We start from the raw sequence: 26,293 nt of genomic DNA, 5'->3' as shown, positions 1-26,293 counted from the left end.
GTAGGGTGGCAGTGGCATCTCATTTGGTGGCACCCACTCTGACCGGCGACACACAGTGTGTGTTCAGTTGCCAGCCTGTGGCAGCTACTTCACCACAAATTGCAACTCTTGTCAAACAAGTGCCACGAGGGGCCTCTGCCACGCAGCGAAAGAATGTTATCTTACTGAAGCTGCTTTGTAACCTTAAATATTAGGCAAATGTCAGTAAACTCACAGACAAGTGTCATCAGTAATATTCAACTTGATACCAAAAGTTTTAGTAAAAGTTGCATGTAGTGCTAATAAGAGCACTGAGTCTAACACTGTTGGTGAGATTGTAAAATAGTACAGCCAGTATAGACACTATAGAAATCAGTATATAGGTTCCTCAAAAAACTAAAAATAGGACTGCCATGTGACCAACCTGTAACACTCCTGGGTACATACCCAAAGGAATCAAAACATACTATGGAGATACCTGCACACCTGTGTTTATTGTAGCACAATTCACAATTGCCAAAATATGGAGCTGAGGTGCTATCAATAGATGGATAAAGGGCCGGGGATTTAGCTCAGTGGTTCTCGCGCCTGCCTTCAAGCGCAAGGTCCCGAGTTCGATCCCCGGTACCAAAAAAAAAAAAATAGATGGATAAAGAAAATATGGCATATATACATAATGGAATGTTTATTATTCAGCTGTAAAGAACAAAATCATGTTATTTGTAGGAATATGGATAGTACTGAAGATTGTCGCTTTAGTGAAATAAACTAGACTCAGAAGGATAAATATCACATGCTTTCTCTTATGTGAAATCTAGCAGATAAAAGATGACATAAAAGTAGAAGGGAGACTTGAAAAAGGGACAGGGGATCCGCAAGGTGGAGGGGAAAATAATGAGGAAGTAGATATCAGAATAGTATACATGCATGAATGACAATGCTATTATGAAACCCATTATTTTGTCTAATTAATATGCACTAATAAAAGAAAAATACTCATGAGCATCAAAGCTTCTTTGTAATGTCACCCAAAGCTCTGGACATACTGAGAAGGAGTACATGCTCAGGACCTGTCCTTTTGGGTCTGGAAACTCAGGGTAGTACCCTGTGTGTTCAGGGCCCGCTGTGGGTCTGGTCCAGACATCTGGGGATACAAGCCCAAAGACCTCTCTCTGGTGAAATACAATAAGGACAGGAGAGCTGACCATTAATAGAATTTCACTTCCCTGAACTCAGGGAACCTTGAGTATGTGAAACTTTCTAGGTAACTTGAGAAATACAGTATCTTTCTGTATTGCCTTGATATGGAAAAAAAAAAAGGATTATGTATATAGTGGAGTCACTACTTTTCTCTTATATTTAAAAAAAAAATTAATTCAAAAAGATCTTTGTTGGGGCTGGGGATTTAGTACAGTGGCACCACGCCTGCCTTGAAAGTGCAAGGTCTTGAGTTTGATTCCTGGTACTGGGAAAAAAAAAAGGTCTTTGTGGGCCAGGGATCTAGCTCAGCAGTGCAATGCCTGCGTGGCAAGTGCGAGGTTCTGAGTTTGATTCCCAGTACCAAAAAAATTTTTTAAAGATTTTTTTGTTGTTTTGTTTTTTCACATTTCAAAAAATATGGAACGCTTCATGAATTTGCGTGTCATCCTTGCACAGGGGCCATGCTAATCTTCTCTGTATCATTCCAATTTTAGTATATGTGCTGCTGAAGAGAGCACTTTAAAAGATCTTCATTACTTTACCAACTCTGTCTTTTCCTTGCAATCTGTCACTTTTTTTTGTTTTTTGCTTTGTACTGGGGATCGAACTTGCAACCTTGCGCTTGCAAGGCAGGCGCTGGAACCACTGAGCTAAATCCCCAGGCCTTGTTTTTTTTTTTTTGTTGTTGTTGTTGTTGTTTTTTGGGGGTTTTTGGTACTGGGGCTCGAACTCGGGTCCTTGCACTTGCGAGGCAGGTGGCGGAACCACTGAGCTAAATCCCCAGCCCCAGGAAAAACTAAGAATCTATAAATTCTAATAATTTTTTCAATTAAAATTAAAAATTTACACTGCTTACACGTGTTCAAAAATATGTGACAAGGCCGGGGATTTAGCTCAGTGATTCTGACGTCTGCCTCGCAAGCGGAAGGACCCTGTTTGATCCCCCGGTACCAAAAAAAAAAAAGCAACTTAGTTTCTCCTGCTTTGCCACTGATTCCTTGTCTGTTTTTGATGGTATTTTCTCTCTTTTTTTTCCCCTGCATTTTTATTGTACTTTTGAGAGACCTGACTGAGTATATTGTTTGCAAAATAGTATTCTCAGCAAGTTTCAGAAGTGACCTGCTCTTTTAACACTTCTTGGTTCACTGGCATTTTTCTTTGAAAATTAGCAGTGTGGATCTTCTGTGTGTGGGGGGGGGTAGGAGAGCAGAAAAAACACAGGTTTTTTTTTATATACTTTTTTTTTTATTGGTTTCAGGGGATTGAACTCGGGACCTGCGCTTGCAAGGCAGGGGGCAGAACCACTGAGCTAAATCCCCGGCCCCCTAGAACATGTTTTTTGATAATATCATTTCCACTCCAGCCAAAGACCACCAGGAACACATCTACAATTGAACAAGCTGAATTTATTACTAGTTGGAGTGACAGAAAACACACACCATGGAAATGTGAGGGATGTCTTTGTAAGGGAGTATTAGAACCTTTTATAGAATTTGGGCTTTAGTTTTAGATTTGGAAGATGGTCTGAGGAAGCAAGGATTTGCTGTAGATTGGATGTTGTCAGAAAGTGAGGATAATTATATAATCAGGCATCTCAAGAAATCTTATGAGAGAAGGAAGACTAGAGTGAGGATGAACCTGTGAGTGGTAAAAGAAGCAGCATTCTGGCTATGAGAGAGGAGTGTTAGTTTGTGAGTTGCACAGTAGTAGCCCTGTTTTTGTCTGTGCTTGGACAAAATTCAGAAGGAGCCTTATTTTATCTTATTTTATCCTTATCTCAGAGGGCCCTTGTCTGAGGTTGGCATTCTATGAGACAGTTTCTGTCTCATAGAGCAGCATGGCCCATCTGTCAGGCCAGGCTCCAGGTGTCAGGGTTCTCTCCTTCCTCCTTCCCTCTTTTCCCTCCACCCTCCCTCCTTTCATGTTCATACAAATTGCTTCACTATAAAAATGTTGAGCACTGTTTTCTTTTGGGTAGGCAAGTGTGAAATTCCTAGAGATATAATTTTGAGTCTTTATTCTGTTTTTTGGCTTTTTTTGTATGTGGTTTTTTTTTTTGGTACTGGGGATCGAACTTGGGACCTTGCGCTTGTGAGACAGGCAGCGGAACCACTGAGCTAAATCCCTGACCCTGTCTTTATTCTGTTTTTTATGCAGTCCTGTGGACATAAAAATAACCTGATCTGCCAGGGTTGTAGCTCAGTGGTTTCGCTGCCTGCTGTACAAGTGCAAGGACCAGAGTTCGATCCCCGTTACCAAAAAAAAAACCAAAAACCTGATCTTTGTAATAAGTTTCAGCAAGGGGAGGATGTACAGTGTGTCTAGCTTCTAAACCAAAATGAGCAAAACTGCCTTTAAAAAGAAGGTATTTGTACAATAATTAAATTACAGAGATCATTGAATTACAAATGAACTTTGCAGAATGCTTCTATCATTTCATATGAGGTAACTGGTTCCAAAAGTGCCACTGTGAAAGCAGGGACTGAGGATATGAAAGGGCCTCATCTTGTATGTTACAAACCCCCTATTTTGGCTGATGAGGTCTTATAATTGAAAAATGGCTCTTCATGAGGTAGAACTCCTGATTTATTTTTAAAATTATTATTATTATTATTATTATTATCATCATTATTTTAGAACTTCTGTTTTAAAAAGGTCCGCCTTCAGCCAGGTGTGGTGGCACCTTGTAATTTTGACATTGTGGATGGCTAAAGCAGAAGGATTGAAACTTTGAGCCCAGCCCAGGAAATTTAGTAAGGCCCTGTCTCAAAGTAAAAAGTAAAGAAAGCAGCTGCGCACATAGCTCAGTGTAAAGGCTCTCGATTGAATCCCTAGCACCCACCCACACCTGAAAAATCTATCTCTTGTACCTGGACATTGGCCCATGTGGTTGCCAGGCCTTCTGGAGAAGCCTGAGCAGATTCACTAACCCCAGACTTCCTTGGCTTATAGATTCCTGGTGAACAACTAGAGATACATTTTTGTTCTTGACCCAAAGATTGTGAAGTGGTGGTAGAATTTCTCACACACTGCTCACCATGTAGTGGAATATTAATATCTTAACTGAGGGATCCACAAATTGCCTGCTTTTTATGCAGCCTAAACCTAAAATAACATTAATGCATTCATGGAGAGCCTTCATGACCTAAACACTTCCCAACAGGCCCCACCTCCCAAATACTATTGCATTGGGTATTAAGTTTCAGCGTGAATTTATTTATTTATTTATTCGTTCATTCATTCATTTATTTATTTTTTCCAGTATGAATTTTAGAGGGGACAAAATTTTCAAACTATACCATATCTTTGAAAGGCAAAAATTTTTATTTGTAATGAAGCTCAACTTACCCATTTCTTTTCTTTATTTCTTTTTTTTTTTTTTTTTTTTCTTTTGGTACCGGGGATCTAACTCGGGTCCTTGCGCTTGTGAGGCAGGCGGCAGAACCACTGAGCTAAATACCCAGCCCACCCATTTATTTTCTTTAATGGGTCATGCTTTCACTTGATCTTAGCCAAAAGGCCAAGAAGCAATGGATCGATCATGGTTTCAGAGTCATGTCTAAGAGGACTTAGTCTAACCCAAGGTCATGAGAATCTTCTGTTTGTTCTCCTGGTGGTTTTGTGGTTGTAATTGTTACTTTTAGGTGTATGGTTCTTTTTGATTTCTTTTTATTTTTTTGGTACTGGGGATTGAACTTGGGTCCTTGCGCTTGCACAGCAGGCAGCAGAACCACTGAGCTAAATCCCCAGCCCTGTATGGTTCTTTTTGAGTTAATTTTGTACATGGAGTGAGATATAAAAGGTATGGGTGTAAGTTCCTTTTTTTTTTTTAAAGTGGTGACAACAGAGAAACTGAGACATTTCTATGCAGTTGTCCCAGCATCATTTGTTGAAAATACTGTCCTTCCATATTGAATTTTCTTGGTACCTTTGGTAAAAATTGACCATAAATATAAAGAGGATTTCTCTTCTCTTTTCTTCTCTTTCTCTTTCTTTCCCTTTCTTTTAAAATTTCCAATTCTGTTCCATGTATTTGTTCTTGATTACTTGATTTTGGAGCTTAATAGTAACTTGAAGTCAGTATTGGTACTTCAACTTTGTATTTTTCTTCTTTTTTTGGTACCGGGGATCGAACTCGGGTCCTTGCGGCTTGCACAGCAGGTGACAAAACCACTGAGCTAAATCCCCAGCCCACTGTATTTTTTGAAAACAGAGCCTTCAAATTTTCACATAAATGTCAACTAGTCAATTTTTACGAAAAACCTACTGAAATTTTGATAGGGATTGCATTGGATTTATTAATTTGGCAGGAGTTACTGTCTTGGCAGTATTGAATCTTCTAGACATTCAGTGTTTCTATTTAGTTCTAATTTTCTTGTTGTTTTTCACATCAGTGTGTAAATCCTAACTTATTTTATTAAATATACTGTAGTCAGAGAACAGTCAGCAAGGGAATAGATTTAATACAGGATGCATAAATTTATAGGATTATCTTGTAATATTCACCCAAAAAGTCAAATGCAGAAGAGCACAAGAGATTCGTCCACACTAGAGACCCAAAGAATCCAGCCGAGGGCCTGGATCCCATGACAATGTCTCATGCAAGTCCACATCAAGGGTTGCACCAGAAAGACCCAAAGGCCAGTGGTGAAAGTTAGAAAGTCCGTGCTGGCGGGGTGAAGAATCTGTGCCAGAAGCTGGGAAGTGATGCTCAAGACAAAGGCAAAAAAGACCAGAGCTCCCCCAAAGGAAGCAGCAGCCATCCCCATAACCGGGAGAACCTGAGCTCCTCCGATGAAAAAAACTGAGTTTGTGTCAGGAAAACCAGCGGCAACAAAGCTTCTCCTGGGAAATCAGCAGCATGCAATCTTCCCCTCCTGTTCTCCTTTAATGCCTTTCTGGTAACAATCCTCAGGTGTGTCTTCCATGCCCAGAACCACACTCACTCAGATGGACTTTCCCACTCAAATTGACCATTAATCCACCACAATAATTCTTTTTGTTTTCACCACTATATTTCTAAGTCATTTGTTTTGTATATTACAGAGAGAATTATTTTCTTAACTTTTGGATTGTTAGTATATATATAGAAATACTAATTTTTTTTTTTGGTACCAGGGATCGAACTCAGTTGGGACCTTGCACTTGTAAAGCAGGTGCTGGAACCACTGAGCTAAATCCCTGGCATAGAAATACTAATTTTGTATATTAATCTTCTGTGCACTTGTTAAATTTATTAGTTCTTATAGTTTTTAATGTATCCCTTGGTATTTTCTTTTTCCAGTCGTAATTTTTTTATGGTATCTGTTTACAGTACATAATGATTGTATTCCTCATAAGGACTTGGTACCTATACACAACACATCTTAATTTTTTTCTCATCCCCTTCTCCCTTCCCTCGCCCTCACATCCATTTCTTAGTCCCCTTTCCTTTTGCAAAAGATGTATCTCTCTGTTTCTTATTATCTGTCTTATATTGCTCTTTATTTGTATTTTGGGTTTCTATTGGTTTTTGTTTTGGGTCTGATTTATCCTTATTTATAGCAGAGCAGTACTCCATTGTATATAAATAGAGTCAACTAAATATCTAAAGATTAATAAAGCTTAATAGACTACTAGTAAATATGAAGGAGGGGGAGAGGAAAATGAGAAATAGAAAAAGAAGATGAAGAGAGAAGTAAGATAAAGGGTTCTGTTGAAAACTAATAAAGTTAGATAAAACTAACAGAAAAGAATAATTAAGAATTTGAAAAAAAAAAACCAGCAAAAGGGGGGGAACCCACCCTCCAAAAAAACAATAAAAAGAGAAATGAATCCAAAAAATTCTTCCATGTTTTTTAATGAATTCTTTCTTTCTAGGGTTTGGAGTATTGGAGTCCACCAGATTTGGGAGAGACTGAGTCACTACTAAGTCCTCTTTTGTTTCCACACTCAAATTTTACTGTGTGAAGGCTAAATAACCCTTCTGGGTGTGGTTAGTCAATGGCGTCTGCCCTAAGGCTATATTCCCTCCAGCTACTCCCAATTTCTGTGTCCCTCAGTGTGGCCCACATCCTGGCTTTCTTTGCTTAGCCTTAAGTTCTGTGAGTTTGTGAGGTGCTGTCCCTCCTCCAGAGGGCCTTCTGTCCATATACTCCAGGCTGAGGCAACTGTCCAAGCTGAGGTGTATATCTGATCATGTTGGCAGATGGGGTAAGGGTAGAACAAACAGACGACTGAGATCTGTACTGGATGTAGACAGTGGGGCAGGGGTTCAAGCAGTCTGCTGGACTTAATGCCAGTACTTTGAGACCCAGCCTTATCCAAAAACCACATGGCTGGGGTCCTTACCCACCTGAGCTTAAACTTATAGGGGGTCTGTGTCTACCCTGTGCTCTCTCTATGACTGTCCCTTATGATCATCTCCTACCCAGTCACTGTGCTAGGGTGATTCCAGAAACTCTGTAGATGTTTTGTGGTTGTTCTATAGCTCAGTCTGAACATTTAACCCTTTCCCAAAATGGCTCCTGATTAAACATTCTCAAATATGTGGATTCTGCACTAGATTTCTTCTCCAATTTAGCTTGCTATGGGGAAAGCAGTTCCTTTCAGAATAGAACTCTACACTGTTTTTGCAGTTTACAATAATCATCAACTTTCCTTGGAGCTACCGCTGCTGGCCTAGTCTGTTGTTTCTCTCTAGAGCTGCCCACCCTCCCCAGGTTTACCTTGTATTAGCAGAGGCAGGTTCTCCTCTCTAGGAGCTGGTTAGCTGTCCAGACTGCTTCATTCTTTTCTCTGTGTTGTGTTCCATTTCTTCAGCTTCTCTGTAGGTTCTAATTTTCCTGTTTTTGCTCTCCTGATTCCCAGAGATCTACTTCTTTTATTCTTTTTTTTTTTTTTTTTTTGGTACCAGGTACTTCTTTTATTCTTAACCAGTTCGTTGTTTTCTGGGTATTTTGATTCCAGGTCCCAGAGAGGCTGTATTTTCTGCTGGTCTTTACTTCACCAATTTTTTCTTTTTTCTTTTCTTTTTTTTTTGTTACCAGGAATCGAACTCGGAACCTTGCACGTTTGAGGGAGGTGGCCGCACCACTGAGCTAAATCCCCAGCCCCTTTACTCCATCAATTTTAGTCCTTTTCTACCACTGCTTATTTTTAAAAACTTACTGCATTTTACTTTTCTTTTTTCGTGGCTATTATATCTAGTATAATATCAAAAGAAGTAGCCAGAGAAATATTCTCCACCGTGTCTTGATTTAGGGGGACTATTTATTTATTTATTTATTTTGGCAGAACTGGGGATCGAACCTGGGACCTTGTGCTTTCTAGGCAGGTGCTAGCACGACTGAGCTAAACCTCTGGCCCACAATATATTTTTTTAAAATACAGAAATTTGGGGCCAGGGATTTAGCTTAGTGGTTCCACTGCCTGCCTCGCAGAAAAACAAAAAACAAAATAAAAATACAGAAATTTGCAAGTTGTGCTAATTTCCTCTGTGTCATTTCAATTTTAGTATATGTGCCACTGGAGCAAGCACAGGCCAAAGTAGTATTTCATATTAGCTCTAAGTTTTGTATTAAAGTTAAAATTAAAACTCAGTTCCTGAAATGTGTATTGATACATACATTTCAAATATGTATAATGTCCACTGTGGTAGTGTAGATATGGAATTTTCCAATATTGTAGGAAATTTTATTTCACAATGCTGGTCTAGCTGGGTGTGGTGGTGTATGCCTGTAATCCCAGTACTTGGGAGGCTGAGGAAAGAGGATTGATATGAGCTTGAGGCCAGCCTTGGCTACATAGTGAGTTTAAGGCCAACCCGAGCTACATAGTGAGACCCTGTCTCAGCAAACCAAAAAAACAAACAGTGCTGGTCTAGAATTTTAAAGTATCTCTGTTATATGGAAAAGTTGGTTTAACTTGAAGGGATAATTGTGTTTTTTCCTGAAAGTTTGAGACAGCAAAGAAGGATGTGCTGGAGTATTGCTCAGTGCTTGCCTACCCTGCACAATGCCCTGGATTCGATCTCCAGCATCAGCAAAAAAGGAATGTCTTATATATTTCAGTAACTTATAGTGATTTTGTTTTGTTTTGTTTTTTACGACCAGAGATTGAAGCTTGGGCCGCTTCACATATTGAGCATGCCCTCTACCACTGAGCAACTTCTCCACCCCTAGAAAATTATTTGAAACTAGAAGGAACCAAAGTCAGATGTAGTATATTCTGATAATCTCAGCTACTTGGGAGGTGGAGGCAGGAAGATCACAAGTTCGAGGCCTGCCTTGGCAAGTTCTTCTCTCAAAAATATAAAGTAGTTGGGCTGGGGATTTAGCTCAGTGGTTCCGGTGCCTGCCTTGTGCAAGGTCCCAAGTTTGAACCCTGGTACCAAAAAAATAAACAAACAAAAAAATATAAAGTAGCCAGGCGTTGTGGCGCACACCTATAATCCCAGCACTCAGGAGGCTGAGACAGGAGGATCACTGTGTGTTCCAGGCCAGCATGGGCTACATATTAAGATTAGGGCCAGCCTGAACTACAAAGGTAGACCCTGCCTCAACTGCACCCCCGCCAAAATATCTATCTATCTATCTATCTATCTATCTATCTATCTATAGTAAAGGGCCAGGATGTAGCTCAGTAATGCTGAGCCTGCCTCATAAGCACAAAGTCCTGAGTTGGATCCTCAGTTAAAAAAAAAAAAAAAAAAAAAAAATATATATATATATATATAGAGAGAGAGAGAGAGAGAGAGAGAGAGAGAGAGAGAGGGTTAGACATACTTCTTGGTGTGAAGGCCTTGTGTTCAATTCCCAATACCACAGAATAAAACAGAATCTAAAAGAAATAAGTCTAAAACTGTCTCTCAAGACTTGTTTGAGTAGAACTGATTTTTTTTGGTACCAGGGATCGAACTTGGGCCCTTGTGCTTGTGCAGCAGGTGGCAAAACCACTGAGCTAAATCCCCGGCCCTAGAACTGATTTCTGATTGTTACTCATGTAATCTATAAATATTTGTGTACTTTTCATTCTTCTAAAGAACTGACACATGGAAGGTTCTTACTATTTAAACATCAGAGTATAGTTAATTAGTACTCAGACAGCCTTTTTTTCCTTGTTAATCAGATTGGCTTTAAACAGTACAACTTGTGGTGGTATATGCCTGAAATCCCAGCACTTGAAGGCTGAGGCAGGAGGATCTCCTCAAGTTTGAGGCCAGCCTGGGTCACATAGTGAGCAACCTAAACTACATAATGAGACCTTGCCTTATCTCAAAAAAACAATCAATCAAAAAGCTCTAAATAAATATTATTAATAGGATTCAGAATTAAGAGTGTAAGAATTTGTTTTTCAAATTTTTATCTGTTTTTCTCTAATGTTCATCTCATCAAATACTAGCTGAGAAGACACTTCAAATCTTTAATATTGAGATGAAGAGTAAAATGAAGGCTTATACTATGGCAGAAGAGGTGATTTTCTGGAAGTGGATCTCTGTGGACATTGTTGCCTTGGTGACGGATACCACAGGCTACCACTGGAGCATGGAAGGTGACTCCCAGCCCATAAAGATGTTTGATAGACATGCCAGTCTGGCTGGTTATCAGATGATCCACTACCGAACTGATGCGTACCAGAAGTGGCTGCTTCTAATTGGCATCTCTGCTCAGGTAGGCTTCAGGAGCTGATCTGGTATAACTCTTAAGCCCTAATGCTAGAATGGAATGAATGGTTCAGTTGTTTAAAGTTTCTAAAGACAGAAGTAGGTGTGACTAAAAGGAATAGACATTACAAAGTAATCTAAACTCTAGATCTAGTTACTTTAATTCAGCTTTGGCCCTTTATGTAATTCCATCAGGTTACGGATGTTCATTTTATAAACTTCCTGGCAGAGTTTTCAGAAATAAATTGTTGAGGAAATTTTCTAGAACAATTTAGAACTTATGGATTTACAAAAAGTATTTTCTAGGCTCTATTTTAAGGACTCAAAGGGATATTACTAATTCATGTCCATTTCTAATAAAAGTAGTATTTTTCAATCTTCCTTTTTTTATTCCTCAGGCCAGGTATTTAGCTCAGTGGTTCTGCTGTCTTCCTCACAAGCACAAGGTCCCAAGTTTGATCCCTGGTACCAAAAATAAAATCTTTTTATTCCTCGTGGCCAATAAGTCACTAGATACTTGAGGCCTACATGGATGTTTTATAATAGGGATATAGATTTTTTTTTTTTTTTTTTTTTTTTAGGGATATAGATCTTTATTGGCCAGTCCTGGCCATTGAATCATCTGTAAATGGAAGATACGTCTTTCAGAATTCTTTTTTTTTTTTTTTTTCACTGTCGGAAGTAAAAAATATCATTTTAATGTCAATATAAAAACTGAAAAATATGGAACGCTTCATGAATTTGTGTGTCATCCTTGCGCAGGGGCCATGCTAATCTCTGTATTGTTCCAATTTTAGTATATGTGCTGCCGAAGCAAGTACCAGAATTCTTTTACTTAGAGAACTTTCAAAGGTTGGGATAGAAAGTTATGGGAGCCGTGAGAGAACATCTTGGGTCAGGAAGAGCTCACACAGAAGGGTACATCTTGCCTGCTATATAAGTGTACTTTAGAAGGAAACAGTATGTGCAAAGGCATGGAAATGAAAGAGAATGGCTTTTTCTAGGAGTCTTGGGTCATCTGCTATTTTTTTTTTTTTGGTTCCAGGGATCAAACACAGGACCTTGTGCTTGTGAGGGAGGCACTGGAACCACTGAGCTAAATCCCCAGCTCATCTACTATTTTTGATACCTGTAGGGTCCATAAATGGCAGCTAGAGAAGAACTGCTGGAGAGATGGGTCAGTCCTAGAGTGAGGTACATGCTCTATTTTTCAGGCAATAGGAATTCTGTAGCTGATTTTAATTGAGTGTTGTAATTAATTAACCCTCTTGGCAGTGTTATCAAATGAAAATATGGCCATCAGTGATGCTGAGGATGAACTGGAGGCTGGGTGAGTAGTTGGCAGGCAGATATAAGAATATAGCTATGTAGTTTATGCTGGAGTAGAGATATGTATGAGAAAGGTAGATAACCAGCAAAGAGGGAAGAGTACTTCTCTCCACTCTGAGAGTTTCTTCTCTGCAAACACCACCCCCAGCCCCCAGCCCCACCCCCCACACCTTCCCCAAGAGAAGAGATACTTAGATGGAGACAGGGACATTGGAGATGTACAAGAGAGGTAAGACTTGAGGATTTGCAGGTGAAATGGCTCAGACTTGGTCATACACTGAGTGTGTTTTGGAGGAGGAGAGTTGGCTAATGGCCTGGCATTTGACTCAGTAAGCATAGGTAAGAGAAAGTTGGAGTATCTCTAATCTGTCAAATTTTATAATGTACTGATGTTATGGCTTATATCTAGATGTCCCCCCCAAAGCCTCATGCAGTCACATGGGGGGCTTTTTAGAGGTGGCTGGATCTAGGATGTGTGCTGCTGGGATCAAGAATGTGATGTTGGGGCTGGGGATTTAGCTCAGTGGTTCTACTGCCTGCCTCACAAGTGCAAGGTCCCAAATTTGAACCCTGGTACCAAAAAAAAAAAAAAAAAGAGAATGTGATGTTGGGATTGATTCATGGTAGGATACTAGGATTAAGGCTGTCCTACCCTGAGTGTGAGTGCTACCTCCCCTAAGGGTGAGTAGCCTGGATAAGATATAAGGGACAGAAAGCAGGTCATCTCTTGTCACTTCCTGTTGCTTTGCTACTTTGCTGCTTTTTCTACCTTCTGCCTGCCATGAACTGTTTTTCTCCTCTGCGATTCCCCTTCTGCCATGCTATCCTGCCAACTATGAACCGAAACCTCTATGAACTACGAGCAACAATAAACCTTTTTTCTTTTAACTTTGGGTATCAGGTATTTTGTCTCAGCAATGAAAAAAGTAACTAAGACAACTAACAGTTTGTCTTCCTGTTTGACCTGTTGAGATTTTTTGATATAATTTGAAGGATTTGCTTAAGAGTCACCCAGCTCTTCAATGACTGGCCCATGGCTTCTATTTCACCTCAGTTATTTCTCGTTGTCAGGGCTGATGGTAAAGCTAGAGTGACAGTAGGTTTAGCTGTAGGAAACCCTACATCAAATCTGGGGTAGTGGACATTCCCATTGGACCTAAACATGAAATAACATTTATAATGCTGTCACCTGTAACAGAGCTTGTTTGAGTCTGAGTCCTAAAACTTTCCAAAGGATTACTTTTATGCCCAGAAAATTTTCTGTGTTGTATCATCTGTTAGCCGTAATTCCTCTTTGGAGTTACTCTAACCCCTGTTAGATGGTCTTCATGGAGCTCTTCTCATGTAGAAACACTACATTTAGTTTTCCATTGAAAGGATTTGGACAGTGCTGGCCATTATGGTAGGCAAAAGTAGCAAGTGGTTCAGGTATTGCTGATAGAAATACTGATGAGGCATGTTTGTGATGTGGGGGTTGAAGAGGATTGCATTGCCTGGAGTATACCTTAAAGAGAGCCTAAGAATACTAAGATGAGTACTGAGAAAGCCATAACCACAAGTGAAATCTGTGCAACAGATGCTGTTATGGTAAATTTCAATGCAACATGGGCATGGAAAAACCAAATTGACTCACTTTACCTTTTTTGAGGCCAAGAGAAGAACTAGGAGAATGACTCACAGCCCTTTTATGCTGTTCAAAAGTCATTTGAGGTCTCGAGCTGTAGCTCAGTGGTAGAGTACTTGCCTAGCATGCCGGAGGCCCTGGGTTTTATACTCATCACCAATAGAAGAAAAAAAGTCACTGAGAAAGCGTTTAGCCTTTATATTGGTTTCAGAAAGAGCCCCCTGAAGTTATGGGGCTCTCAACTGAGATAGAATGTTACCTACACCTTATCACTTTTTTCTTATTTGCCTAACATACTTTTTACTTTTGAACTCCCTATTTATTCTATGAAACTGGATCTTTATACTGAATCTGGTTTAGATATGTTTGTTCTTCCAGAAATGGTGATGTCTGTGGGGCTTTGAGCTGAAAGTTATAAAACTAGACAGTAGTTCTGAGTCTGGTATTAATACATGTAACCTTGACCAAGTCATTTGAAAATTCACTCTCAACACTTATTATCTGCCCCTAATAATTTATTTATAAGCCTTTTGTTCTGGTTTTACCAGAGTACTTAACTTGTATTTTTATTTTTCTGAACCACAGTGTATCAGTCAGTGCTCACTAGAGAAACAGATTTTGTTTTTTTGTTTTTTGTCTTTTTTGGTACCGGGGATTGAACTCGGGTCCCTGTGCTTACACAGCAGGTGGCGAAACCACTGAGCGAAATCCCTGGCCCTAGAGAAACATTTAATATAAGATATAAATGGATTTACAAGGTAGACTTCCAATGGCCACCTGCAGCGTCAGGTGTGGAAGAGTGCAACAGGGCTGTCTGCACTGAAGGATCCAGTCAAAAGTTGAAGACCTGGAGCTTACCATAGAGTCCTGTGCTATCAGGACGCCAAAGGGTCTGCAATGGAAGGCTGAAGAGTCTGTGCTAGAAGCCAGGAGACTGACATCCAAGGCAAAGGCAAAGACTGGAGCTCCTCCGAAGAGACAGAAGCAAGCCTTCCTTCTTTCTCTTTTTTATTCCTGTTTTTCATTCATTCAGGCAACAAGACTATGGTTGGTGCCACTCACACCCAGGATTGATCTTCCATCTTCAGTAAATCCATTCACTCAACCCTAGAGCTATGTTTAGCCAATCAGTTGGGCACTGCTTACTCGAGTTGACACAACAGTTAACTACCACAATTCCCCACTTGTCAACTTGACAGTGAAACACATTTCCTTAAACCATACTTAGTCTCCACGTACAAAGAAAAGTTCTCAGTTATGCCTAACATGGTGCACCTATCCTGTGTACAAATGGATATGCACTAATTTCCTCCCCAGAGTAGAAGGCAAGTTTCTGTTGGATGATGCTTAATCTGACATTTCATAACTTGAACCTTTTAACCTTATTGGTTATAAGAAACAATATAGAGGGGCCGGGGATTTAGCCCAGTGGTTCCATCGCCTGCCTCGCAAGCTCAAGGACCTGAGTTCGATCCCCAGTACCAAAAAAAAAAAAGAATATAGAGGGCCGGGGATTTAGCTCAGTGGTTCTGCCACCTGCCTCACAAGCGCAAGGGCCCAAGTTCAATCCCCAGTACCCCCCCCAAAAAGAAACAATATAGAACCAATGTCTATAAAAAATATGTTTCATAGGAAGCATATTAAGAGAGAACAATTATAATTACAATCCTCATTTCTGTAACTGATCACAGGGTTGTAGCTGGCATTTATAACTACCATCTTTTACTACCCATTGTGTATTCCCTTTGCCTTCAGCAAGCACCTCAACAGGTCTTGGTCTTTTCCTTAGTGGGATGACCCATACCTTAATTCTTGAAGGTTGTGGGCCATTTTGTCATCCTGCCTGTATTGGGTTGTTGTAGTTTCCCATTGACTTTAATAATAGGGTATGGTAATACTAAGATCCCTAAGGGATCTGTACTCCAAGTACATTCTTCCTTTGCTCCAATGTGGAGTAATAGTTCAATATTCCCTTGTAACTCTCTTTTTAGTTTGTTTACTCAGAGGCATAAGGAGCCCAAAATGACCAGGGGGAAGTCTTAGCTTCCAGTTTAATGGAATCATTGTTGTGATTCCCAGTACAAGCCTTCCCTGCTCTGGAACTAATTCTTCTAGGCCAGTAGAACATAAGATCATGGGAATAGAAGCAAAAAAAAATTTTTTTTGGTACTGGGGATCGAACTTGGGTCCTTGCTCTTGCACAGCAGGCGGTGAAATCACTGAGCTAAATCCTTGGTCTGGAAGCAAAAACTTTGCTAGTGGATCACTAGGAGTAATAGTGAGTGGTACCATTCTTGCTTCCACCTCTTGATTCCTGGGCTTGTAAATCCTAGCTATAAGAGACACAGTACCATATAGTGGATGCTGATTCAAAGCATATACAGCCTTTTGACAAACCTTGCCCCAGGCATGCAAGATATTGCCACCTACTGGTTGCCATAACTGCATCTTCAAAAGGCCAATCCACCTTTCTGTCAAATTCCATGGTCATGGGCCCATTGCCTGCCTTTTTTTTTCTGCCTTCCTTCTTTGGCCGTAAAATATGTTCCTTGGTCAGAAGCAATGCTGTGATGGTGGGTGAAGGATTCTGTAAGTGCATGGATGGTAGTTTTGCCAGAAGCATTACGTACAGAGAAGGCAAATCCTTACCCAGAATAAGTGCCTATGCCAGTAAGGACAAAGTGCTGCCCTTTCCATGATGGAAGCAGTCCAATATAGTCAACCTGCCACCAGGTCACAGGCTAATCACCCCATATTGGAGTAGCATACTGGGGATTCAGCATTGGTCTCTGCTGCTGGCATATTGGGCATTCAGTAGGGATATAGCCAAATCAACCTTGATGAATGGGAGTCCATGTTACTGAGCCTATGCATAAACTCCATCCTTGCCACCATGGCCACTTTGTTCATGACCTCATTGGGCAATGAGGGCTGAAGAAAAATACTGGCTATCTCTAGAATAGATCTTCCTCTCCACTTGATTATTAAAGTCCTCTTCTGCTGAGGTCACTTTTTGGTGAGTGTTTATATATGGGTTACAAATAACCCTGCATCGTTTTCCTGTATGGAGAGGTCTATCCACATATCTCTTCCCCAAATATCATCACCAATTTTCCAGTCATATTCCTTCCAAGTCCCTGATCGTCTGACCAGACCATTGGCTACAGCCCATGAATCAGTACATGGCTGCACATCTGGCCATTTTTTCTTTCAGGCAAAATGTACTACCTGGTACACTGCCTGAAGTTCTGCCCACTGAAGATTCCCTTCAGGGAGTACTGGAAAGGGGTTTTAATGCTACACCTGTCCCCCTGTGTCCACTTGCCTGCATAATGTGTGGAACCATCTGTAAACTAGCCTCTGGCTTTCTCCTTCTCTGTCAGCTGATCATATGGTACATTTCATGAGCCCATAGCTGCATGCTGGGAGATAGAAGACAATATAGCAGGAGTGGGAGTCGTGGGCATCTGGGCAACTTCTTTATGTAACTTATTTGTGCCCTCTGGACCTGCTCTGGCTCGATCATATATGTATTACTTTCTTTTTTTTAGAAGAAGAAGAAAGGTTTATTTAGTTTACAGTTTGTAGACATTTCAGTCCATAGTTGGATGGCTCCAAGACAGAGTGGCACATGCCAGAGGGGCAGCTCAGAGGAGAACAACAGTTCATGGTACCCACAAGCTAGCAAAAAGCAACAAGAGAACCTTAACAGTGTCTTTCTGTCCCTTTTATTTTATATAGACTACTGGGATTAGGGCAGTGCCAAACCAACCAGTGTGCTGGTTTAGTGATCACACACCCATAATTCCAGCATCACATACTCTAGATTCAGCCACCTCTGAAAAAGCCATCTATGACCACATGAGGCTTTTGGGGGACATCTAGACCCAAATCATAACATTCTGCCCCTGCCCCCCCCAAAGACTCATGTACATTTCTTTATGCGTAAGGCATTTAGTTCATCTCTAAGAGTTGCCAGAGTCCTGACAGTTTCAGCATTGCTGAAAAGTCCAAGTTCAAAGTCTCTGAGATTTAAGGCAAATTCTTAGCTGCAAGCCCCCATATAAATGAAAAGAAAGTTAAACAATTACAACATTCAATGGCATAAAACAGATGTTTCCGTTCCAAAGGTTACAAACAGGGATAGCAAGGAATAGGAACAGAGCAAGACCACAATCCAGGAGAGCAAACATTAAAGCCCACAGTTCCATTTTCAGTATCCTGGGCAATCTATAGCAAGTAGTGAACTCCAAAGGGCTTGGGTGGTCAACTCCATGGGGCTCTGGCCCCATGCCACTTCTGGTGCTTGTAACTCCTATGGCTTCTCTCTTGGGCTGGCTCTGCTTGCTCCTTTCAGTTTTCCTCAGACAATCCATGTTCCTGGCTTCTCCAAACTTCTGGGGTCTCCACTGCACCTTTGGCTTCACATACTGCCCTCTCATGGGCACACTGCCTAGCCTCCCAGGCCTTTTCCTGAAATCTGGGTGGAGGCCTTCCTGACCCCACAACTCTTGCATTCTGCATGCACCCAAAATCAGTACCATGTGGATGAGGCCAAGGTCTTCTGACAGCTGGAACAGTAGCCAGGCTTCTTCTCTCTTGGCTGGAGGGGTCGAGTGCCTATGAACCAAATCCCGAGGAACAACTTCCCTATGGCACCACCATTCTGGAACACGGTGCTCTGGGGCTCTCTTCTCAAAGTAAACTATTTCACTTTTGCAGTTTTGATGCTGCAAAGGATGGAGTCCTGCTGCTTCTTGTGATGCCTTCAGGTCATCTTTTCTATTCTGTTCCTTCTCAGCAATCAAGATCTCCTCTGCTCTATTTTTGCAGGCCGAAACTTTACTGGAGTTTCCTTTCTGGCCAAACTCAAAATGTTTTAAGTTATTCTGCTGGGCTCTCTGCTCTTGATTCTCAACATAAATCTGGCTAAAAGCCCCCAACAGTAGCCATGCCACCACCTCAAACACTAGACTTCCTTGAAATTTCTTCTGCTAGATTAATTAGTCCACCACCCTTAATCTCAGTCTCAGGCAAAGTCTCTGGACACAAGCAAAATGCAGACAAACTTTCTGCCAATGCATAACACGTGGATGCCTATGAATCATCTGGAGTCCAGCCAGGGCAGTCCCTCTTCCCAGCAGAAACTTCCTGAACCTTGTCTTTTTTTTTTTTTTTGGTACCAGGGATCTAACTTGGATCCTTGTGCTTGCACAGCAGGCAGTGAAACCATTGAGCTAAATCCCCAGCCCCCTGAACCTTGTCTTTACTGGCTTTCTGGTCTTCTGAGCTCTGAGTGGAATCTCCCATAAGTGCAGCATAAGGCAGTCCAGCTGTACTTTGTCAGCTAACATCTCCAAATCTTTCTTAACGCTTGCCCTTCCCACAAGCCAGTTCCAAAGGCTCTTGAGTCACATGGCCAGGTAATGTCACAGCAACAACCCCACTTCTCTGGTACCAAATTCTGTATTAGTTACTTTTCTCTCCTTGTTGAGACAAGATACCTGACATCCAAAGTTAAAAGGAGAAAAGTTTAGCTTACAGATCATAGAGGTTTCAGATCATACTTAGCTGGCTCCAAGGTAGGGTGACGTGGTAGAGGGCAACAGTTCATGGCAGACTGAAGGAAGCAAAACAACAAAGAAATATATGTATTACCTTCATTAAATGGTGGACTGTTATTGTGCATGTCCAACTTTATTATTTGGTGGATCAGATAATACCCAGCTCATGATGGGCAATTCAGGGTTGCATGATAACCTGGTGTCCCATGGTCAAACATTCAGTTTCCACCAAGGCCCAGTAGCAGGCCAGGAGCTATTTTTTTCAAAGGGAGAGTAATTATCTACAGATGATGGCAGAGCCTTGCTCCAAAATCCGAAAGGCCACCACTGCAGTTCATCTATGTGGGCCTACCAGTGACTCTAAACAGAATCTCTACCTGCCATTGACCTTTCAGGTACCATTGAATCTGCTGGATCATATTCAATCTGCTGGATCATATTCAGTGACAAAACAGACTGCACAGCAGCCTGGACCTGTTGCAGAACCTTCTCTTATTCTGTGCCCCACTCAAAACTAGCAGCTTTTCAAGTCACTTATAAATAGGCCAGAGTGAAACACCTAAGTGACAAATGTGTAGCCTCCAAAATCCAAATAGACCCACTAGGTGTTGTGCCTCCTTTTTGATTGTAGGGGGAGCCAGGTGCTATAACTTAGGGATATCTCTCTGCATGCCCCACACTACTGGACTCCTAGAAATTTCACTGAAATAGAGGGACCTTGAATTTTAGTTGGATATATTTTCCATCCTCTAGCTCACAAATGCTTTATTCACAAGTCTAGAGTGGTTGCAATCTCTTGCTCACGTCCAGTCAGCATAATATCAGCAGTATAATGGACCAGAGAAAGGTAATCAAGATCCCTGTGAACTAAGTTGTGACACAGGGCTGGAGAGTTAGTATAACCCTGAGGAAGGACAATGAAATGTAAAGCAGCTGAAAGCAAATTGTTTTTGTTGGTCCTTATGGATAGGTATGGAGAAGAAAGCATTCACCATATCAGTAGCTGCATGCCATATACCAAGAGACATGTTGATTTGCTCAAGGAAGGAAACCACATCTGGTACAGCAGTTGCAATTGGAGTCACCACTTGATTCAGTTTACAGTAATCCACCATCATTCACCAAGACCCATCCATCTTCTGCACAGGCCATATAGGAAAATTAAATGGGGATGTGGATGTGGTAGGAACCACCACCCCTACTTTTTTTTTTTTTGTACCAGGGATCGAATTCAGGACCTTGCATTTGCAAGGCAGGTGCAGTGCCACTGAGCTAAATCCCCAGCCCTGTCACCCCTACATCTTTCAAGTCCTTGATAGTGTCACTAATGTCTATAATCCCTCCAGGGATGAGATACTGTTTTTGGTTTACTGTTTTAAATTTGGCCTTTCCAACCATAATAGCCCTCGCGTTACAGATTAGGGAACTAATGTGAGGATTCTGCCAAGTACAAATTAGATCTATTTGAATTATGCATTCTGGAACGGGGGAATGGCTACCTGATAGATTTGAGGACCTACTAGACCTACTGTGAGTCAGACCTTTGCTAAAACTCCATTGATCCCTGACTGCCATAGGGCCCCTACTCTTACTAGAGGGCCACAGTGACTTTTTGGATACCCTAGAATCAGCATTAGTTAAGAAGCAGTGTCCAGTAGTCCCCAAAATATCTGATCATTTCTCTTCCCCTAATGTGTAGTTATCCTGGTAAAAGACCTTAAATCCCTTTGGGTAAGGATGGGAGAAAGATTGACTGTATAAAGTTTTGGTGGTACATCAGTATCCTCAAAGGGACCCAACCGCCCCTTCATTCAAAGGGATTCTGGGTCTGTAAACTGGCTCAAATCTGAGAACTGGTTGAGGGGCCATGATTTTCTGTTGCTAAGATTTGAGGTAGGTTTCTGTTTAATTACCCTTATTTATTTATTTGTTTCTGGTACCAGGGATCAAATTCAGGACCTTGTGCTTGCTAAGCAGATAGCGCCACTGAGCTAAATCCCCGGCCCTCAATTTTTTAAAAAAATTCTATAAATCTAGTAAAAATTTAGTAGGCTTCCCATCTATTTCACTTTTGGGAACACAGTGTCTAATCAGCCAACGCCACAGGTCTACATGTGTCAGACCATTCTGATCATTAGTCTGCTTCTGCTGTCCTTCACAGTAAGTATTTGTACCTTATTTTTGGAGGTTGGGTGCTGCCACTTGACCCCTACCACTCTGAGATCCAGTTAAATCCATTGCCTTAAGTTTCCCAATTGAGTAACTGCAGTCCCCATTGTAAAATCTAGCATACAGAGAAGAACAATGACAGGGCCCTTCAGGGATGCTGGTACTCACATCACAGATCTTTTTCTCAAAGAGTTAGTGAAGGGTGATTTTTTGGATTATCCTCATGTGGAGGATTAGGTTTATACATGAAAAATCCGCTTCAGCATTCCCATTTCCCTGAGCCTTCGAATCTCCTCAACAGTTAACCAAGGAATATTAGGCATCTCTAACTTATTCACAGTGGGCCATCTTTTGATACATACTTTTACCAACCAGCCAAACTTTTAATACCTTTTTAACTCCATGAGCTGCAACATTAAACTCAGAATCTCTTCGTAACAGGTCCATATTGAAAAAGTCACCCTCAACCAGGTGTATTTTTTTTTTACCATTATCCCACACTCTTAAAATCCATTCCCACAATTGCTTATCGGGCCTCTGTTAGAAAACTCAAGAAGGGCCAGGGATTTAGCTCAGTGGTGCCATTCCTGCCTTATAAGTGCAAGGTCCTCAGTTCAATCCCTGGTACCACACACACACAAAACACTAAAGAAAACTCAAGAAGTTCTTTGGGAGACTAGCAGATCTCATGGGTCATGGGTTTAGGAGCTTTCTGTGATTTCAGCCTGGTTATAGGCCTAGAGGTAAAAGTGGATGGTGATAAAATTAAAAAAAAAAAAAAGTGGATGGTAAGGGTGGGTCCTGAGGAGTGTCAGCATTGTCATGCTTCCTCAACACAGGATTAGTTTCCTCAAGTATAGAAGCAGAGGCCAACACCACAGGGAGTATTGCGGGGAATTCTCTTCCTTTCCAAAAATCTCATTAGAGTCTCAACAGTGATGTTGAACCTGTTGGAGTGCTCAGTGATCACAACCAGCCTTATATCTTATGTCCCCAACCCCCACCCCATTCTCCAGGCCACTATGCCTGTGTTCCTTCACTGGTCTGGGAGTTTAATATCCCCATACTCATCAGGATCCTAATTTTCGGGATCCTATTCTTTTCTAGTCAGTGTCCTCACCTTTACTTCAGGTACCCTTTGAGATTGAACATTAAACTTGCACTACATTTCAGCCAGTCATATTATGAAGGACTTTGTTTGGGTTTCTACAGTCTTAGCCCTGTGGCTAAGGAGAGAAGAGTCTATTTGAGGACACACTTAGAAACTTGTAGATTTTTTAGGTACGTCTGGACCTTTAGATTATGTATATCTGGAGCTGAGTATTTGAATTTTTGAGCTCCTTATTTTCCTTTATTAATTTGTTGTCACAGAAGACTAGCAAAATTTTTTAAAGACCGCAAAGAGCCCCCCCAAGAAAATACTGAAGGAAGTAGCAAGAAAATTGAAATGGTACTCTAGAAGATATCTGTTTAACAAAAAGGTGGTAATGAAGAAATAAATGAAAATTACATAAAGACACTAGAAAACAACATACCAGGGCCAGGGATTTACCTCAGTGGTTCTGGCCCCTGCCTTGCAAGCACAAGGTCCTGAGTTCATTCCCCAGTACCAAAAAAAAAAACCAGAACAGCAGAATTTAGCTGGGTATGGTGAATCACACCTCTTAATCCCAGCTCTCTGGGAAGCTAATGCAGGAGGATTTGCAAATCTGAGCCTTCCCTGGGCAACTCAGTGATATAGTGAGACCCTGTCTCAAAATTTTTTTTTTTTTTTTTTTGGTACTGGAGATCGAACTCGGGTCCTTGCCCTTGTGCAGCAGGCAGTGAAACCACTGAGCTAAATCCCTGGCCTGATAAATGTAAATGTACTGTATACCTAAAATATACCAATAAATATATAAATTAAAAAAAAATTGGGCCAGGGATTTAGCTCTGTAGTTTCGCCGCCTGCTGCACAAGCGCAAGGACCCGAGTTCAATCCCTGGTACCAAAAAAAAAAAAATTTACATTTATCATTGGGTTCTTGTACCTGAACATGATGTATCTTAATTCTTACTTTTTCCATTACCTGTGCGCACTTCATCCCCTCCACCCTTCCCTATTTACATAGACTTTGTTTCCTTTTTTTTTTTTCTTCCTTTCCCTTCTTCCCTTTCCCCTTCCCCTCCTGCCACTGTCTCAAAATTTTAAAATAGGGGGAGGCTGGAGATGTAGCTCAATGTGAAGACCCTGGTTTCAATCCCTAATACCCCCCCCAAATCAGTAGGAATAAATCTTACCTTATCAGTAATTATCTGAAATGGGTTAAATGCGCCAATAAAAAGGTAGTGATTGGCAGTGGGTGGCATATATCTCCAACTGTATACTGTCTACAGGAGACATTGTAGGTTCAAAGATAAAATAGTGGAAAGATACGAATGGTGTAATATGCAAACTAAACCCTAAAAAGTGGATTGGCTATACCAGATAAAGTAGACTTGAAGCTAAAAATTTGTTACTCTAGACATACAAGAATGCATGTCAACATGATTTATAATAGTGGACAAGTGGAAACAATCTAAATGTCTAGCTGAAGATAGATAAAATGGTATCTCTGTACAGTGAGATATTTGGTAATAAAATAAAAAATGAAACTGATACATGAATGAGCCTTGGGAATATTTAAATGAAAGTCATAAAAGACCATATATTGTTTGATTTGATTTATGAGAAATGATCAGAATAATCAAATCTGAACAGCAGAAAGTTGCATAGAACTTGTGGAGTATGAGAAGTGGGAATGGAGATTGCTAGTGAAGCTCATTTTAAAGAATTAAGGTATTCTAAAATTACATTGTAGCAATGGTTTCACAACTGAATATACTAAAAGAATTGAATGGTATGTTTAAATGAATGAGTTATTTGGTATGTGAATTATAGATGAATAAAGCTGTCTGAAATACCCTTTGGAGTCATGCCTGTCTACAAGGAAATCATATTTGAAAAATAAAAATGACTGTAAATCACAAAACTGCTTACGTATGCTTTATGAACAAACTAAAAACTAAGAGATAAAATTCTACTCATTTGACAACAAGAATTCCCTTCCATATAAAGATAGACATGTAGACTAATAGAAAAGAATTAGTCTAGGAATGAACCCATGTATATGTTGGCAGTTGATTTTTTTTTTTTTTGCTTTGGTTTTGAATGTTCCTTTGGTTTGGTTTGGTTTGGTTTGATATACTTTTATTTGCTTTTGTTTCTTTTATCTTTTTTATAGCAAATCATTTATTGGTACATTTTAGGCATAATAATGATAACATTCATCTAGGGAATTTGCACCTTGACAGTTGATTTTTGACAAGATATGCCCTTCAAAGCCACACCTCCATGACCTGCTACTTCTACATCCTAATGTCCATTCTGCTGGAAACTCATCAATGGATCAGTCTGTTGATGAGGTTAGTGCCCTCATGATCCAGTCACCTCTCTAAGTGCCAACTCTAACATTGATGTGGTGGACATCAAGTCTCCAAACCATTATACTAGTCATTAGGGAAATGCACATCAAAACCACAGTGGGATGTCATTTCACACCAACTAGGATGGCTGTAATAATAAAGGAAGGTCACAAGGGTTGGCAGGAATGTGGAGAAATTGGAACCCTTGTAGCCCTTGTACAGTAGTGTTATGAATTAAAATGGCTCAGCCACTGTGGGAAGCACTTTGGTGGATCCTCAGAAAGTTAGAACTACTATAATACACACTGCTCTGTATCTAACCAAGGGAAATTAAAATGTGTTCAAACAACTTTTTTTTTTTTTTGGTACCAGGGATCGAACTGGGACCTTGTTCTTGTGAAGGCAGGCGCCGGAACCACTGAGCTAAATCCCCAGCCCAAAAACGTATACCTAATGTTTATAGCAGGGCTATTCATGATAGCCAAATGTTGGAAATATGTACCCAAATGTTGAATAATGGATGAATGAACGAATAAAATGTGGTTTATACATACACTCCTAGAAAGGAATGAAGTCCTGACACATGCTACAACATGGAGAAACTTAAGCGAAAGAAATGAGACACAAATGACTATTTAATGATTTCATATATATGAAATATTTAAAATAGATAGATCTGTAGAGACAACAAATTTGTGGTTGGCAGCAACTATGAAAACTGTTTATTGGGCACAGGAATGTCATTTGGGTGATGAAAATGTGTTAGAACTATGTAAAGGTGTTAGCTACACAATATTGTACTAAGTGCTAGTGAATTGATGCTGGTAAATGGTTAATTTTATTATGTGAATTTCACCTCAGCATAAATAAGGAGATGGGGCCAGGGATTTAGCTCAGTGGTGCCACCACCTGTCTCATAAGCACAAGGTCCTGAGTTCAATTCCCGGTACCCAAAAAAAAAAAAGATGGGAACTTTAGACCATAGTTTGCCAGTCCTTCTCTAACCTTGTTTTGGTTTTTTTTTTAGTACAGATTTATAGCATATGCAGTTTACAGTCACCTTGGGGACTGTGTACATGTACATAACACAGCTTGTTTCTTTTTCTAATCACCTTCCCCTTCTTTCCCTCCTCCTTTAATAAGCTTCTGATTTGTTTTGTTTTGGTACCAGGGATTGTACTCAGGACCTTGTGCTTGCGAGCCAGGCATGGCACTCTGAGCTAAATCCCTGGCCCAATAAGCTTCTGTTTTAAATAGCCTCTTTTGGAGCCAGCATTTAGTTCAGTGGCACCATGCCTGTCTCGAAAGTTAAAGGTCCTGAGTTTGATCCCCACTACCAGGA

The 26,293-nt window shown here is 40.6% G+C and overlaps 1 protein-coding gene and 2 non-coding genes across 3 annotated transcripts in view; 1 reads left to right on the top strand and 2 right to left on the bottom strand.

The window, feature by feature from the left end:
- Cltcl1 (clathrin heavy chain like 1) overlaps window positions 1-26,293 on the top strand; it is a 130,409-nt gene that overhangs the window by 12,784 nt on the left and 91,332 nt on the right. The window contains 1 exon segment of the mRNA XM_087202782.1: window positions 10,561-10,829. Within this exon segment, the coding sequence (XP_087058908.1) occupies window positions 10,561-10,829 (269 nt within the window).
- On the bottom strand, window positions 1,591-1,697 carry LOC147820920 (U6 spliceosomal RNA). Its single transcript, XR_015448018.1, has one exon. It is a non-coding gene; the product is annotated as a U6 spliceosomal RNA (small nuclear RNA).
- Window positions 11,540-11,643, bottom strand: LOC147820919 (U6 spliceosomal RNA). Its single transcript, XR_015448019.1, has one exon. It is a non-coding gene; the product is annotated as a U6 spliceosomal RNA (small nuclear RNA).

This window comes from Heterocephalus glaber, unplaced genomic scaffold, assembly GCF_053883595.1.
Source record: "Heterocephalus glaber isolate CG9 unplaced genomic scaffold, H.glaber_assembly_v1.0 deba00001781, whole genome shotgun sequence".
Taxonomy (NCBI): Eukaryota; Metazoa; Chordata; class Mammalia; order Rodentia; family Bathyergidae; genus Heterocephalus; species Heterocephalus glaber.
This window is presented reverse-complemented; position numbering and strand designations above follow the sequence as displayed.